Source organism: Protobothrops mucrosquamatus, unplaced genomic scaffold, assembly GCF_001527695.2.
Source record: "Protobothrops mucrosquamatus isolate PMUCROS unplaced genomic scaffold, P.Mucros_1.0 scaffold373, whole genome shotgun sequence".
NCBI lineage: Eukaryota > Metazoa > Chordata > Lepidosauria > Squamata > Viperidae > Protobothrops > Protobothrops mucrosquamatus.
In genome coordinates, this window is record NW_015386705.1 from 755741 (window position 1) to 773303 (window position 17563).

Below are 17563 nucleotides of genomic sequence, written 5' to 3' on the forward strand. Positions count from 1 at the left end.
GAGTAAGCCAATACTTGCACCACAGCTAGTCATAGAATTAAAGGAGAATGTCCATGTGCTCCGAAGACTGTGGTTCAAGAACTGGCAATAGCTCTCAGTCCTAGCATTTGCTAGCAATTCTAGAATCATTTTTGCTCATTTGTTCCTCTCTACTGTTCTAAGGCAAGTCTTGTTTTTAAAAAAAGAGATGACTAGCAATGGTGTTGCTGCCATTCAAAAGCTGCAACAAAAATTGGACTATAGTTTTATTTCATTGGTTTGATCTACCCCACAGTGACAAAGTAAAAGACATCTAACCTTGCAAACTGAGTGTTTTTAATCTGAATTCCATGCCATAAAGGATGACAAAGCAGTGAGACTGTTCTGGGCGGAAACAAGAATCTTCCTGGTATCGGTCAAAATCTCTGGAATTCTTTCCCTGACGAATTTCTTGGATTTCACGAATATCAACTGTTGAAAGAATAATAAGAGGAAAGGAATAAAATTAAGAACAAAAGTACTTTGTAGTTGAAAGCACAATGGGAAATGCCACAGCTTGATAAACACTGATAAACAACATTATGTGACAGTATCATGCAGTTACAAAACATGGTCTTCTATTTGCAATATTAAGTTTACTGTTACTTAATCATCAGATATTGGGACTTTTTCTTTGCTTGAGGAGAGATCTCCACCTGAATTACCCTTCCTCTTTGTAAGATATGTGTATGAAATGCTGCTTTCCAATTAAAGCATTTCAAGTATAATCCCAGATTTATATTTATTTGAGTTCTATGATCAACATTTAAGAAATGTCATTACTTTATGAACTTTGGGGTGGTAGTAAGGACTTGCATGACACTCTATGGAATTTAAAGAAGCAGGATAGGAAGACTACTGACTCTTTTGAACTTTGGTGATGGAGAAAACTCCTGAGAATTCTGTGGACAGACAAGTAAACAATCAAATGGATTGTTCACCAAATCAGCTTAGAGTTGTCACTCAAGGAACAAATAACCAGGCTTAAATTATCCTACTTCATAAACATTAAGCAAAGACCTAGATTTCTGGAGAAGGCTCTAATGTGGGAAAGGTAAAAGGAAAGGGAAGAAGAGGATGACCAAAAGCAAGGTGGATGAACTCAACTACAGTGGTGATGGGTATACCATTGGAAGGCCTGAAAAACCAAGTTAGGGACGGCTCACGATGAAGAAAATCTATCTATGTGACAACTAAGAGTCAATGGCTTGACAAGTACATAATCAGTCAAGGAAGGATTTGCAAACAAACATTTATAAGATATATTTAATTTCTGGCACAGCAAAGTATACAGATGTAAGTCATACAGTAAATATGACTGAGTAAGAAACAGCAGAATACTCAAGAAGAATGAGCTGTAAATAATGTTGGGCCAAAACAACAAAAATTTATCTAGGCTAAAGTTACAGTGCTGATGCAATTCAATTCATTCATATATTCAAAACTATTTTGTCTACTGAGGGCCCTATCTTGAATCCAAAATCTATCCTGAAATTCCTATCTGAATTATAATTCACTCCAAGTAATTCTAATTCTAAACTGCACAGTGAACAATTAACATCATTGGCTGAGAGACAGTGACTGACCCAAAGTCACCCAGCAGGTTTTCATGTTGATTTGGCAAAAAAGCGGACCCTGCACTTGCAGGAAAATGCTAAGAAAAAAAACAACTGTACATGAAAAGTCCTGGCACCACTAGAGGTCACTGTGGCAAATCCCAAACTGATAGCAAAGAATATTTTCATTAGAAAAAAAGAAAGGGAACATCGTGGGTAACAGATAATTTTTAAAAGTCTCCTAGGAACAAAACTACTGGGGGAGGGGGGAGAAGACTAGTTTTATGAAAATAACAGAGAACTCAAAGCTTGTTTTCTTTGTTTGCTATATGAACAAATGCAAGTTCAATGAACAAATGCAAGTTAGCACTTTTACCTCACAATGGATATTGTTGATTATATGTTTGCTATTAAGACTAAATATCTACACATTTAAGTAACTGCAACTCACATACACACTATATACAATTTCTAGCCCAGAGATAGTCTTCTTTGGCCTCCTATCCTAAATTCCAATATGAACATTTGTTTTATTGCTCCATGAAGCAACTCCATGCATTTACGTTCAGCAAAGTAACAAGCAGATTAAATAAAATTAATTCTAGATTTACTTAAATTCAGCATGATAAAACTTAATAAAACTTGAGGAATAGTATGGGAAAAATGTGAAAGGCAGGAAAGAAAGAGGAACCAAAGCTGATGTAAGACACAACATAGCGTCCTTTTCTGCTACAGAAGAAGCTCAACCACCTTTTCCTTCCTAAAAAGGAATCACTTCCCTCAGCCCTTCCGTATGTTCACCCATCCATAGATTCTCCATTTCCTGGACTGCAATGAATCTTTACACCTCGGCCATTTTGTCTCTGGAACAATTTAGAAAACTGAACTTTTCTGGAAAGTGAAACTCAAGAACTGAATATAGGTAGTCCTCAACTTACAGCCGCAATTGAGCCCAAAATGTCTGTTGTTAAGCGAGACATTTGTTAAGTGAGTTTTGCCCCATTTTATTACCTTTATTGCTACAGTTGTTAAGTGAATCACTGCAGATGTTAAGTTAGTAACATGGTTGTTAAGTGAATCTGCCTTCCCCATTGACTTTGCTTGTAAGTAGGTCGCAAAAGGAGATCACATGACCCCGGGACACTGCAACTGTCATAAATATGAATCAATTGCCAAGTGTCTGAATTTTGATCACGTGGTTGTGGGAATGTTGCAATGGTCACAAGTATGAAAAATGGTCATCGGTCACTTTTTTCAGTGCCATTGTTAACTTCGAATAGTCATTAAATGAACTGTTGTAAGTTGAGGACCACCTGTATTAAGAAGCACCACTTTTTTCTTTTCTAATCCAGATTGGTTTTTCTTATCTCCTTGAGCTAGCATTTTTCTTTTGCTTGCTTTCAATGACCATTCAAAAATGTTCAGTTTGCAGTGACTCCTGCTTTGTATCTTGCCTTCAAGACTGAGTATAGATTAGAAATAATCTTACAGTTCATTAGGTTTCAAGAATCCATATTTTTCCTTATTATAACTTTTCATTGGAACTCAAATTTTCAGCATCGATTTCTCATAATCCCAGGGGCTCCATCTAACCGACAGGAAATAATTAGGAAGCAATCTAGCTTGCTTCTGGTGATTGAGAAGATAATTCTCATTCCTTGCTATCTCTTCCAAGTGGATAATTTATCTCGGAGTTGTAGTCTTTCTTCATGAATACAGACAGAATCATGTAGTGATGAAAGTGTTGGACTGGCACCAGGCAAACACAGGTTCAAGTCTATTCTGGGGCATAGAAGCTCATTGGCTGACTTTAGGCCAATCACTTTTTTCAGCCCAACCGCTTGGTGTGGTTGTTGGGGGGCAAAGTAGGAGATGCCACTACATCTTTTGGGAAGCTCCAAAGGGATCTGCAGTGAGTTACAAGAGGTCAGTTACATCCCAATATTTGGTTAGGTCCTTGTAGGCTTATTAAGGCACTCCAAGCCTGACTAGTCCCGTCTGACACCTTTGACAGAAGGTCAGGATCTCTATAAGAAATCATTGCACTAGTTATATTGCAGAATTAAAGATGACAAATAAAAATAAAGCCAGAAAAAATTCAGTATATGAAGCTCCTTACTGACTCACCAACAAAATAAAGTAGAATTCCTATCCTGATCAGAAGTAAGTGAAGGTAAACTCAGCCCTTCAGCTTTGTTTTCATTTGTCAAATAACTGGTTGATGGTATTTCATGTATATTTTTAAGAGTTCTGCGTACATAGCTTCAAAGGATTCCCAAGCACTCTACAGAAGCCTTTGAACTAGGCTCCTCATGTACCTTCTGTTGAAATATTTCATTCTAACCTCAACGTTTATAAATAAGTGTACACTAACACATTTTGGAAATACAAATGTTGTTTAGTGTTTGTTTTTAGCATGTTACAGAAACTAGGAGTTTAAATATAACTTCTTTTCCTGAAAGAGAAAAGTGTACCATAGTATTTATTTTCTACTTTAGAGTATAAGGGTTTTGTTTGGTTTCTTTAAAAAAAAAAACTTGATCCAGTCCAGATGCGCTAGTCCTTCCCATCAGTATATCTAACTAAGCGGCAGCACCTAACCAGCTCTGGCTAAACTTGAAAAGTTAAGCAGGGTTGATGTGGTTAATATTTGGATCGTAAACCAACAGAAAACATTTCATATAAGAAGACAATGATAAACCACTTCCATATTATTACTAAGAAAACTGTACAGGTGTGCTCATGAAGCCACTAGCTTGACTTCAACGAGATGTTCCTTTTTTCACCAAACATTTGTTGAGTTTACAACTGTCAGCTTCTGAACTCAGAATTGGGAATTCTAGAAATTGCACCCAACATATGTGGAGATTAGCTAAGATTTAGAAAGTAAATACAAGTAATTAAACTTGTTCCAAAACAATACTTCAACTGGAGAAGTTAATGTGACAAAATAAAGTCAGACTGTCTTAAAAGAAAGATGGACTAAGGAAGTGGGGGAAGGATTCCTATCTGATAATAATGCTACTTTTCCCCATCTGGTTCTCAAAGTAGCTTCTATACACAGATGTGGCAGAAAATCAGACACTTCTCTGAACTGTGTATCTGTGAGAGACTAAACTGGGTAGTGCTCTACATGTTGCCACATGTGTGGTTCAAACTTCCTCTCTATATTTCATAGCAGAAAGTGAGCATCTGTACTGTAAATAAAGTATTTTGGATTTCAATTACAAAATCAGTTATGTCTCTCTTATGTGCAAGAAGATCTACTTACTGAGCTCCATGTGCCTGGGAAATGGAAGACTGTTTATTTCTAAAACCACAATACTGGCTTTCTCCATCAAGAATGTCATCTCTCCTAGACATGATATTTTTGTGAAGGGGACACCTATTGCTTATATACACGGAGTCATAACAAAATGATAATACATAAGCACTACTGCCAATTTTTTTTTCCTTCCAAACTCCACTTGCTTGAGCCTCTGAGATAAATCATACAAAAAACCCACAATGTGGGCGATCATATCCTTTTGCTTTAACTAAATCAATCACAATCAAGCATGAAGTTAATGGGTAGTGCATCAGCAATTAGATTTAATTACTGGGTTTTCACATGTTCTATACTGAGCTAAAATGAAGCTGGGTAAGTTGTTATATAAACCAAGCCATTATCTTAGTATGTTTTATGAATCAATTAAACTGTAGTATGTGAACTTAGCAAGTATGTTTTGTTAAGAAGGGTTTAAGGTTTACCATGTTGCATTAATAAAGTCAGTGTCCAGAAGTAGAATCAGTTATTCTTCTGGGTACAAAAAAAAATCCTCTCTTTCACTTTGCTTGGAGGACACAAGCAATGAGACCAGATGAACAACAGAGTGAATAAAAATCAACTCAGGTAATTATTGTTTTTGTAATTGGTACTTTGGGGCTCTTCTTGGTCTGTCACAATTGAATCAGTCTCAGGGATGCTGTAGTAATAGTTTTCTATACTAGGTTGAGGGCTGGTCTAGATCAGTGGTTCTCAACCTGTGGGTCGGGACCCCATTTGGGGTCGATCGACCATTTCACGGGGGTCGCCAAGCAAGGCTGTCCGCCATTTTTTTTGTCCGCCATTTTTCCCCCTTTTCCGGCGGGTGCCTTACCTCCCTTGGGCTGGGCCAGCTGGTGGTCGGCCTGCTCCGTCTCTGCCGCTTGCCAGCTACGCCTCAGCCGGCACAGGGGGCGGAACCACGCATGCGTGGCACTCCCGGGCAGGGAAAGTCCTCGACTTATGACCGGTTGGGTAGTCCTTGACTTACGACCGGTTTAGTCCTCGACTTACGACCGGTTTAGTCCTCGACGTACGACCGGTTGGGGTTGCGGCATTAAAAAGGTTGAGAACCACTGGTCTAGATAGTCCAGTCTTTATAATATACAGTATGATTCTGTGAAATAATTATAATAATATTACAACCTGAAGTTTAGACTGAAAAACAAAAAAACCCTCATGATTGTCCACTGAGAATTACAATATCATTTGTGTTATTGATAGATTATATCTGCCCCAAAGAAATGGAGGCAGACATTTATTTCAAGTCAAACAAACTGTTGAAAAAGATATGTGTGCATTGGCTGATTACATAAAAGACTGTCAAGAACAAGCATTGATGCAAATTAAAAATTGGAACTTATGGAATGTGCAGGAAACAAAACATGAATATCAAAATAATGTAATAAAAACTGAAACAGAATGCTGGCAAGGAAAAACATTATATGCTCAATTTCTACAAAAGATCCATGGAAAATGGATAAAAATAAAATGAGGCAATGGATTACAACTGGAACATTACCAAAAGAAACTGAAGGCTTGATTTTGGCTGCTCAAAAGCAAGCTATTTGAACCAATAAGATCAAAGGCCAGAACTGATTTAAAGTGCAACTTGTGCAACAAAAAGAAGCAAAAAACCCAGTAATCATATATTTTAGCTCATGCAAGAAGATCACACAAACTAAATATAAAGAACATAATACAGTTCCATGATGATTCACTGGAACACCTTGTAAAAATATCATGTGCCAATAATAAAAAATTGGCGGGAACATATAATTGAAAATGCAGTAAAAAGTATTTAAAATATTGTGAGATTTCTGAATACAAACTGATAAAGTCTTAATGCGTAACACACATCAGATCTAACTGTGGTTGACAAGAAGTGCAAATAATTGATGTGGCAATGCCAAGGGATAGTAGACTTGAAGACAAAGATCATAAAGGATCAAGATTTGAAAACAGAAATGGAAAGATTATGGCATGAACAATCAGTGGTGGTCCCAATGATTATTGGCACACTGGGTACCATACCAAAGAGCGTTGTACAATACTTAGGTAATCTGTGCATTGATAAATTCCACCTGTCAATTACAAAATGTCACACTACTAGAATCCACACACATACTATGCTGATACACTACAATATCCTTCAACACTAGCTTAAAAAACTGGCAGCTGTGATATATACAAAAACAATAGAAAAGACAATCTCAAAAGCAGAAACCAATGAAGCACTAAACACTGAAAAGTTATCTTTATTTTTCAATTTTAGTGAAAATGCAGACTACGTATTTTAAATGTCTTTTTTCTCACACCACAATTGCATTATACATTCGGTATTTACACGAGGCCTTTTAATGATCAGGTTTTAGAGGAATGAGGGTTGACGTAATTGAACATTATATAAGATAATGTGGTTAGGGGGTTCAAAATTAGTTTCTGAAGATTTTGTCCTTTGGCCCCTGATCCTTGGAAAGTTGGGACTTTTAGGCCACAACCCAGCAAATCATGATGTTTTAATTACTTTTAAAAAACCATTTGTCTTCTAATTAGTTTAAAATTCATTTGTAAAGGCACAGAACAGTAAATAAGGAAGATGTAGTTACTCCCAACTCTTTACTAATCCTTTCTTCCTTCCTGACAATTATGGGACATAACACTGCTTTGTACCATAGGCACTAAACAAAGAGACAGCAGAGGAATCTTGATTACCTTACTTCACACTCATAAATTCTCTTTCAATCTACAAGATGCAAACTGTAAACAATGTACTGCAAAATGAAGAAGAAAACCTGAAACAATGCTCAGGATGAGGTTCAATTAGTTTAGAGCAGTGGTTCTCAACCTTTTTAATGTCGCGACCCCAACCGGTCGTAAGTCGAGGACTAAACCGGTCGTAAGTCAAGGACTACCCAGCCGGTCGTAAGTTGAGGACTTTCCCTGCCCGGGAGCGCCGTGCATGCATGGTTCCGCCCCCTGCGCCGGCCGAGGCGTAGCTGGCAAGCGGCAGGCCGACCACCAGCTGGCCCAGCTCAAGGGAGGTAAGGCACCCACCGGAAAAGGGGAAAAAATGGCGGACAGCCTTGCTTGGCGACCCCCGTGAAATGATCAATCGACCCCAAATGGGGTCGCGACCCATAGGTTGAGAACCACTGGTTTAGAGTGAGAAATGGCAATTAAAAATGAAAGAGGAAACTCAATTTTTCAGTTGCATTAGCTGATACTCCTTTACTCTTATAGCTGTGGGAGTTCTATCTTTCTATGGCAATTGCCTACTCTAAGTTACTTTGGCTAAATTATTGATTTAGGATGACTTGAGTTGTGGTGCATTATAACTGGAATACCAGAGTTTTGAGAAGACTATATTAGAGTGTCACTTTGGTTTACTAGGTAAGAAACCAGGAGTTTGTGTATTCAAGTTGTGCCTTAGACACCAAAGCAGGCTGAGGGGTTTGGGGTCAGTCACTTTTCTCAGCCCAACTCACTTCATGGGGTTGAGTTGTGGGGAAAAAAGGAAAAGGAAGGAGTATTAGGTATGCTTGCCACCTTGAATTATTTATAAAACTAACCAAAGAGAGAAGCAACCTAGAACTAAGGAGAAATTTTCTGATGGTTAGAACAATTAATCAGTGGAACAACCTGCCTCCAGAAACTGTGAATGCTCCAACATTGGAAGTTTTTAAGAACAGACTGGACAGCCATTTGTCTGAAATGGTATAGGGTTTCCTGCTGAGCAGGGAGTTGGACTAGATGGCCTCCAAGGTCCCTTCCAACTTTATTATTATAAAAATAATAAAGGCAGGATATAAATAAATATAGGAATAGTTATTAAAGGTCAATACTACAAGAAGTTTATCAGCTCCTAGTTTAATAGATATGGTCTCTTTGAAAGAATTTATGCACTTACCTTATAATTCTGTGTTTGAATAATCTCAGTGGGAAAATATTTGGAGGGAGGGATATTTTCATTTTACTGAACTGTTGAAGTTTTATTCATTTTGGGTTTGAGGAAGGAGGAATAAAACTCAATTCTATTCAAAGGATGCTAAATAAAAGAAGAAATGTTGCCATTTGGGAGAGGAGAGGGAAGAAAAGAAGGAAGAGGAGTAGCAGTAGCAATTGAAGCAAAATTAAAGGCATCCAGAATAAAATTGGGCAACCCCCCCCAAAACCATGTGTTCTCCCCCTTACTTTTTTTTAGTTTGGGGGACTCCCTTTTAAGATGTGGGATTCCCAAGAACCCAGATGGCAATTCTTCTTCCCAGCAGTCTGCATAACAATGATAGGATTATCTTTATTCCAGCTGCCTTCAAGGCACTGCCACCCACCATGCCTGTTAGGAGACTACAGTACCCAGAGGTAAAATGTGCTGTCAGCTTGCCTTTTTCACTGCTCCTTCCTTGGGTGAGAACCAAAGAAGACATTTCAACTTTGATTTAGATTTCAGTTTCAACTTTAAACAAAGTAGGGAAACATATAGAGCATGGCTTTTGGAATTTTTCCCAATCAATTTACCAGCAGCAGCCACAGGATACATCTGTATTTTCTGGGTAACAAAGTAAGATGCTATGTCAGGTTTTTTTTTGTTTTTTGCTCTCCTCCACACACCCTCCCTCCTCCCTCAGTAGCATGTGTTTGTGTGCACCAGGAAGCCAAAGCAAGCAACAAATACACTGCTCTGGATCACATATTCAGAGGAAGAAAGGAGGGGGGACTTACGATAGGAGGGACGTTTCAAATCATTGCTCAAACTGCTTCTCCTATAGGATGCCCTGGGAGGTTTTTTGCTGCTCCTGGCCATATCCAATACCCCTCTGATCTTCCTTTTGCCGGCTTCTCCTGCAACACCAACGTTGGTCCCATTCAGTTCTGTTTTCTGAGAGTTATCTTGCTTACTGACAGAACTGTGAGCCTTCTTTATACACTTTTTGCTTCTACTCTATCCAGATCTATTAGAAGAATTTAGGATATACTGTCAACTCTTCATCAGGTGCATCCCTCCCCCTTTTTTTTAAAGAATAGAATAGAATACTTTCTTTGGCCAAGTGTGGTTAGACACACAAGGAATATCTCTCTGGTACAACAGTTTCTACTGCACAATAGAAATAATAATACTAATACTAAAAATGGGAAATCTTGTTTTCTTTTTATTTTGTTTTGTTTTTATTTATTTTATTATTTTTATTATTATTTGGTTCCCTGATAAAAACTCCCTATTTCTCCCATTTAAACTTAATTTTGTCCATTTGAACCCACTGCATTATTCTGAATCTTTCTTTCCTCTTTCAAAGCCATAGCCACTCCTCTTCCTTTTGCATTATGTGATTAATTACTATTTACTACTATTGTTTTTTTGGGGGAAAGTCAAATACATATTTTTCTCTTGCTCTAAATCATCGCGAGCTCCTTTTAGAATACGTTTTCATCTGTCTAGTTGTGTTCCAGGACACAAAAGCAGAGATTGCAATAAAACAATGCAAATTTTCTAGCTCTTCCTCCCCCATTCTCAGGTTTCTCCAAGTCACAAATAACACAAAAGCCCAGCCAATAGCAATCACTCTCTCGAAGATAAACAGGAAGCCTCTTCAGTAGAGCTCCTCTTTAGGCTCCAGGCGTGACAGCACACCCACTTGTTTCAAGTACAGCTCCTCTCTTGTTTCAGAAACAATGATTACTTTGGCCAGGGTCAGAGGTTACAAATCCCACGCACTGGGGTTTGGCTACACAAACATTCATTCCCCCTTGTCAAGGCAATCATAGCCGGGTGGAAAGAAACTTGAGCAGCTGGAACAAGATGGCTGGCATAAGAATAGCCTGAGGAGCTCATTTGCTCCTGGAGACTGGAAATTGGCCCCAAAGGGCAACAGACAGATGTCATAATATGAGACTGCTGCAGATGTCAAGAAATACAGAGCAAGAGAATGGCACACAGTCAAGCCTGGAAAGCACATTGTAATATTATACAAACATTATAATGGTTATAATGGGACAGGATTTGCCTCTCAAGTGATACTCCTGAGTCCGCATCTCTGTTGTCTCAGTTATCACATAATGCATGTTTACTTGGCAGACAGCTACATAGCCAAAGTATTATTATTTAATCCCTTTTTCTATTTTCACTCACAATTCTAAAATTGTCAATAATAGCAGGTATCTGTGATAGAAAACCTATCTTTAAGGACATAGACAGTCATCCAGTCAGTTATCACAATAGAGGGTAGGGTGCTTAATTTCTGCCTTTGAAGAGAATTTCCTTCACCCTTCTCCGCCAAAAAAATCCCAGCAAAAGTCAGATCTGGTAAGAGCGCCTGGTTGAGATAGTATTAGAAGGAAAGCAGGTTTGGGCCTGGTTAGTACATGGATGGGAGGCAAGTACAGGGCTGTAGGCTGACTAAGAAGCTTAAAATATCCAGGAAGAAAGCAGTGGAATTTTACTTTTGCACTGCTGCCAAGAAAATTGTATATTTGTAATACGTTAAGCTTGACTCAAGGACTTGAAAACAGAATTCCTCTATTTATTTGGGGAATGGACTTTCCCTTCCTGCTGGATGGTCTTCTGTCAGGACTGCTGCTCTAGGCAAAGGGGCTGCTGGACCTGATATACCTGAACATCCATTTTAAAGCTAACACTCTATGATAGCATTGAATGGGACAACTGTATTTGGCAAACAAACAATATTCCCTCCTAAGAATTATGAGCATCAGTACAGAGATTAATAGTGGTTAATATGTTAATTACATTTCTGTCAATTTCTGAGACCATCACACTAAGAAAGCATAACTGAGCTGTGATAAAGGGACAAGAGGCCAAGGTAACAAACACAAAATGGGGGTGATGCTATTCCTCTGAGCCCTAAGGAGAAAAAAAAAAGGAAATCTTACTCAATTCCATAAAATCAGTTGAATGTGTTTGTTATAGGAAAAAGTAAAAAGTTCTTAGGCATCTTTTAAATGTTTAATAAACCTCCATGTGACTCCTGAGGTTGTAATTATTTTCAGTATAGTGGAGTGAACCTAAAAGGATAAATCACGTAAAGATTATGCAAATAAAGCCCAGCTAAACAAGTGGTTTACTCCAAGCATGACCTGGTCCCAATTTGATCCCTAATCCATTATCAGTGACAGCCATTCAAATAGAATTATTTTACTCTTCCAACAAAAGCTTACTTTGCTTTGCACCCTAGAATTTGACCTAGTTTTACATAAAACTTGTTCCAACACATTTAACTCACTGAGTTTATATCATGCATCCAAGGAAGCGGGTTTTAACCCACAACAGAGTATGTACCAATTAATTTGCTATTCTTTCAATGCCATAAAACTCCTCGTGGCTTTTACTTCAAGAGATTTTGGTAGCTTCTTGATTTAACAAGCATTTTAGCTCAGCCATAACACAAGCACAGGGTTTGTGACAAAAGTCTTCCTCGATCCAGATTCTACCTGTTGTACTGTGAGCAATCTATTTTGTTTCCTGTTTTCAAATACTTTTAAACAGAAAATCAGCAATGACAGTCCATAGTATAAAATAAAAAAGATCAATTGACTAGACTCCCTCAGCGCCTTTTATCACTTTTTAGTAGCTCAATCCAGCCTCAGAATTACCAAACCCCATCTATCTGTCAGTACAGTATTCCACAGCCAATGGCATGAATGACAGCAGACAAGAGTGAACTTGGAGGCTTTCTGATGTGTTGCAGAATAGTTCCCAATATCCTTTGCTACTCTGCGTAATGTAGGATCAGAACAACAGACCAAAACAAGCAAACAAACATGGAAACCATCAGGTTCATATGCTTGGATTACTACAATGCCTTTTTGATTCCTGCTACCAAAAGTTTATTTTTTTCTCAGGTAGGATCTAAAGAATGTATTTGAGTTCACGAATCATGTACAGTAAGCCATGATTTGCTTAACCATAGTTTACTGAATCAAACAAGAGTGGCTGGTCTCACACAACTGTTTTCCTTCACATCTCCCAGCTGGACATATGGAATCTGACAGAGGAAAGCATTTTCTATCCAGCTTCTACCTCTTAGGACAGTGGTTCTCAACCTTTTTAATGCCGCGACCCCCAACCGGTCGTAAGTCGAGGACTAAACCGGTCATAAGTCGAGGACTAAACCGGTCGTAAGTCGAGGACTACCCAACCAGTCGTAGGTCGAGGACTTTCCCTGCCCGGGAGCGCCGCACATGCGCGGTTCCGCCCCCTGCGCCGGCTGAGGCGTAGCTGGCAAGCGGCAGAGACGGAGTAGGCCGACCACCAGCTGGCCCAGCTCAAGGGAGGTAAGGCACCCGCCGGATAAGGGGAAAAAATGGCGGACAGTCTTGCTTGGCAACCCCCATGAAATGGTCGATCGACCCCAAATGGGGTCCCGACCCATAGGTTGAGAACCACTGTCTTAGGAGGTAAAGTCTTGAAGACAGCTTAGATCGTTCCATGGGGACCACAAAGTTTTGATGACAGGCTGTCTTCAGCAGTCAGAACAATCATGTGTACTGATAATATTCCATTTTCTCCATTTCTGATTTCCACAATAACACCTTTTAAAATTATGTGGATAGTGCATGTATGCATACATAAGAATATGTATTACTTCTTTACAATGAATTTGCAGAGTGATTCTATTTAGTCATATGTCCTTTTGATCATTGTACTCTATAGAATTTAGATGCAGAATAGACTTGCAGTTCCTAAAAAGTCAGGAAAAAAGTACATGTACCTTGCACATTAAAAACAAACTGCTTAATAAAACACATTTATTTTAAAGGAAAAATCACTTCCACTGAAAGCTTGTGAAGTCAATAAAACAATTTGCTGAAAAGAAGCTTCATCCCACCCATCTCTACTTTGTCATCATATCGGTAGCACTGCTTTGGGAACATTATTTTATTCACAGAGCAGCTAAACAAAATATATGGTCTCATAATGCTTCCTCTTTATGCCATTAATTTTAGAGCTATATCAATAAACATGAACTATTTCCTGCTAATTATACTTTTATCCTTCAAAAACCTGGAAACTACACCCACCCATCCTTGGTACAATGCTCTAATTTCCAAAAAGTAACAAAGGAGGGGAAAAAACTATTTTTGGAAAACAAAGCTAGATCAATTAGTGTTATCAGTCTTATTTTACATATTTTGTTTTTTCAAAACAGACTGTAATAAAGCTACTTACAGGCTTTCTTTACTAAAATCTATAGCCACGCCCGCCCCCAAGACCCGGGGCAGCTTACACTGAAAGAATAAAAAATCAGAAAAAAGTAATAGAAGTCATCACACAGCTGCAAAACATCATTAGTTATGAAGCAATAGTGGTAGTCCTCGATTTATAACCACAATTGAGCACCAAATTTCTGTTGTTAAGCGAGATAGTTGTTAAATGAGTTTTGCTCTATTTTACAACCTTTCTTGCCACAGTTATTACGTGAATCACTGCAGTTAAGTTAGTAACATGATTGTTAAGTGAATCTGGATTCCCCATTGACTCTGCTTGTCTGAAGGTCGCAAAAGGTGATTACAGGATCCTGGGACACTGCAACTGTCATAAATATGAGTCAGTTGCTGAATTTTTATCACCTGACCATGGGGATGCACCAATGATCATAAGTGTGAAAAACGGTTATAAGTCACTTTTTTTCAGTGCCATTGTAACTTCAAACAATCATTAAACCAACTATTTAAGTCAAGGACTACCTGTATTGAAACATTACTTTAAAAAACAGTAACAAACCAAACCACGTCATGGCTGTAAATTTTCAAATACATGGCTAAAGAACGACGAGTTTGTGGCCTTCTTAAATGATTGGCATGTAGGAGATACACACATTTCAGGGAACAATGTATTCCATATGTTGAGGCCGCTACAGAAATGGCTTGCTCCCCATCCCACCACCAATGGGTGGCCCAGCATCCCCTCCTTTGCCAATTAACAGGATGGTGGATGCCTTCCAAGATGGCTCCTCAGGTAACCCAGCGTGAAAAGCCAATTCTATAATGTCTGTTTGTATCTGACAATAAGTTTTTTATTTGTGCATTTAATATTTTTGAAGGGAAATGCCACTCTGAAAGAAGTCACATAACAATGCGCACAAAGTGCTTAAACAATTGTGAAAAGAAAAACTTTTATCAAATTTAAGACAGAAGTGAATACATTCAAAAGTAGACATTTCTAAATTCCTGTCCTTCTCTTTGTGTTACAGTTTACTCTGTGCACAGGAGTTCCCACCTATTCCCTGCCCTTAAATGTTTCCGCAGGAAAAGAAGTGCCTTATGTTACTGTGTTAAGACCACCCATAGTGACCTCCAGGATCAGACAAAGACACAAAGCAACTGAAGGAACATTTCAGAATTGAAAAGACAAAAAGAAGTTGCATAGGGCCTCACAAAGACTCTCACAATAGTCCCATAAGCCCCATAAGCGACATAGCCCCTTATCCTTCCTAAATAGATATGCAAAGATAACACAATTGAATAGTGAGAAAACAATTCAGTTTTTCAAGTTTAGCACCCTGAAGGTGTAACAATTACACTAAAGCTTGCATTAAATGCAGGATTAAAATATACAAAAATATAGAATAAAAAGAATAGAAACTGTTGTTTTCATCAACATGTTTGGGATATCAATAAAGAGTTGGATAACCACAGAAAAGAACACCAACCTTTCACAAGCAACATAACTGAGGCGGGGGGGGGGGAGTGATGAAAAATACATAGCCATTGGGGACATATGTTATAGTATTAGTCTGTATGGTTAGGATGAAAATATTTTAAAAGTTTAAAAATCTTTACATTAAATTAAATGTAAAAAAATCACAGATGTTTTTTCTAGGACTAAAATAAAAAATATTCATTTTTCAAATATGTATATGATAAGATGACCAGGATGAGTTTGAGGGAAGGGTCAAGCACATCATCAATCTTGAGTTCCTTCACATCCACAAGAGGTCTAAGTCCAGTCTACCCTTCCTTCCGTTAACCCTTATCTACCGCCAATTTGCTTTGACTGCTAAGTAGTTTAGTAGTTCAGATTCTTCTAGAGAGTGTTAGCATGCAATAAACCTGTCATAAAGTGTCATTTGAATCCCTCTGGCTCCTGATTTCTTATGCTTAACATATATAATTCTATTAATCAAACCATTGTGCTCCTATAGTCAATTTAAGCAGTACTTTAGAGCAGGGGTTCTGGGAGACATATGGACCCACAGGGACCCTAGGATCTTTCAACAGGGGCATAGTGAAAAGCATGTAATTGGTGGGTGGGTGTGGCATGGCATGTGCTGATGGGACTGCAGAAAATCAAAGTATATTATGCTATCCTCCTGATGCCAGAAAATGCACGAATTGTTGTTCTTCATCCATATCTAAGACATGGAACCAAATGTCATTGCCAGCCTATTTGCCTGGCAGATGGAGTAAGCCCTCATTGAACTGCTAATTAACAAGAGACAGTACTGCATTATTAAAATTATTGTAAGTATAAATACAAATCTTATTTATGTATTAATTATAAAAATATCAAATTGCAACAAATCAGAAATAGTTAGGAAAAACATGTATGGCATTTTACTCCTTATAAATGTGATCAATTACCAGTTTGACCAGTATGATCAAAATGCTGATTATCACATAACTTCTTACTACACAGAACCAGACTATGTCAGGTATTATCTTCCCAAGGTTTCTGATTTATTGACTGATTCAGTTTATATTCACGCAACTCGTAAAAGCAACTCTGGGTGGTTAAATTCAAATTAAAACAAGAAACAGAACACCCAAAGATGCTTTTTCACAAGGCAACTGGATTTTCTTGTTTTTCTTTGAAGACTTTTAGTTTCTCATCCAAGAAGCTTCTTCAGCTCTTCAGCTCAGTTCAGAAACAGAACATCAAACCAAAATCTTAAAAAAGCACACACACATCACATCTGAGGCCATTCATACATCTGTTTATTTGTTCCCTAAAAAAAGGCCACATAATGCCTTGGCCCAATGCCATCCAATGAGAACACTGAAAAAAGATCTTCTGAGAGATCCACTCCACTTGAGGTCAAGAAGGACATGTTCAAGGCATCAGCCATTTTCTGTTCTGACTGCCATGCTTTAAATGTCCTTTCGTCAGAGGTTCATGAAATCCCCTCCCTCTTGGCTTTCCATAAAGCCATTAAAATAATTTATTTTTTTCAGCCTTCTGCCAAAATGTTTACAGTGGACATGTAGGAAGGGGGAGAGAGAAGTAGGGGAGCTTATTAATTGTGCAGGGTATTTACTTTGTCATGCATTGCCCAGAAAGTGTGGATACAGGCCACGAAACCTGTAAAATAAAATCATGAGCAAAATGGATTTTGATATAGAATAGGATAAATGTTAGGATCTGACTGGACAATAAAGCAGCAGCAATGATGGTCTAGTCCAGGGGTAGGCAACCTTGGCTCTTTTATGACTCGTGGACTTCAACTCCCAGAATTCCTGAGCCAGCATGGAATTCTGGGAGTTGAAGTCCATGAGTCATAAAAGAGCCAAGGTTGCCTACCTGCTCTAGTCCATAACTGCCTAGATTGAGGAAAAATAGCCTTTTACAACTAGGGTGATATTTGATATCAGGCAGGCAAAGCATTAATTTGTGATATTACTGAAGTATGTAAGCATAGGATTTCTGGACATAGAAGGTTTGGGAAAGCATGTT

General features: G+C 38.3%; 1 protein-coding gene across 1 annotated transcript in view; it reads right to left on the bottom strand.

Moving 5' to 3' along the window:
• Positions 1–17563, bottom strand: part of PLCG1 (phospholipase C gamma 1) — an 81157-nt gene that overhangs the window by 45859 nt on the left and 17735 nt on the right. The window contains exon 4 of the mRNA XM_029284097.1: positions 298–450. Within this exon, the coding sequence (XP_029139930.1) occupies positions 298–450 (153 nt within the window). The remainder of the gene's footprint in view (positions 1–297; positions 451–17563) is intronic.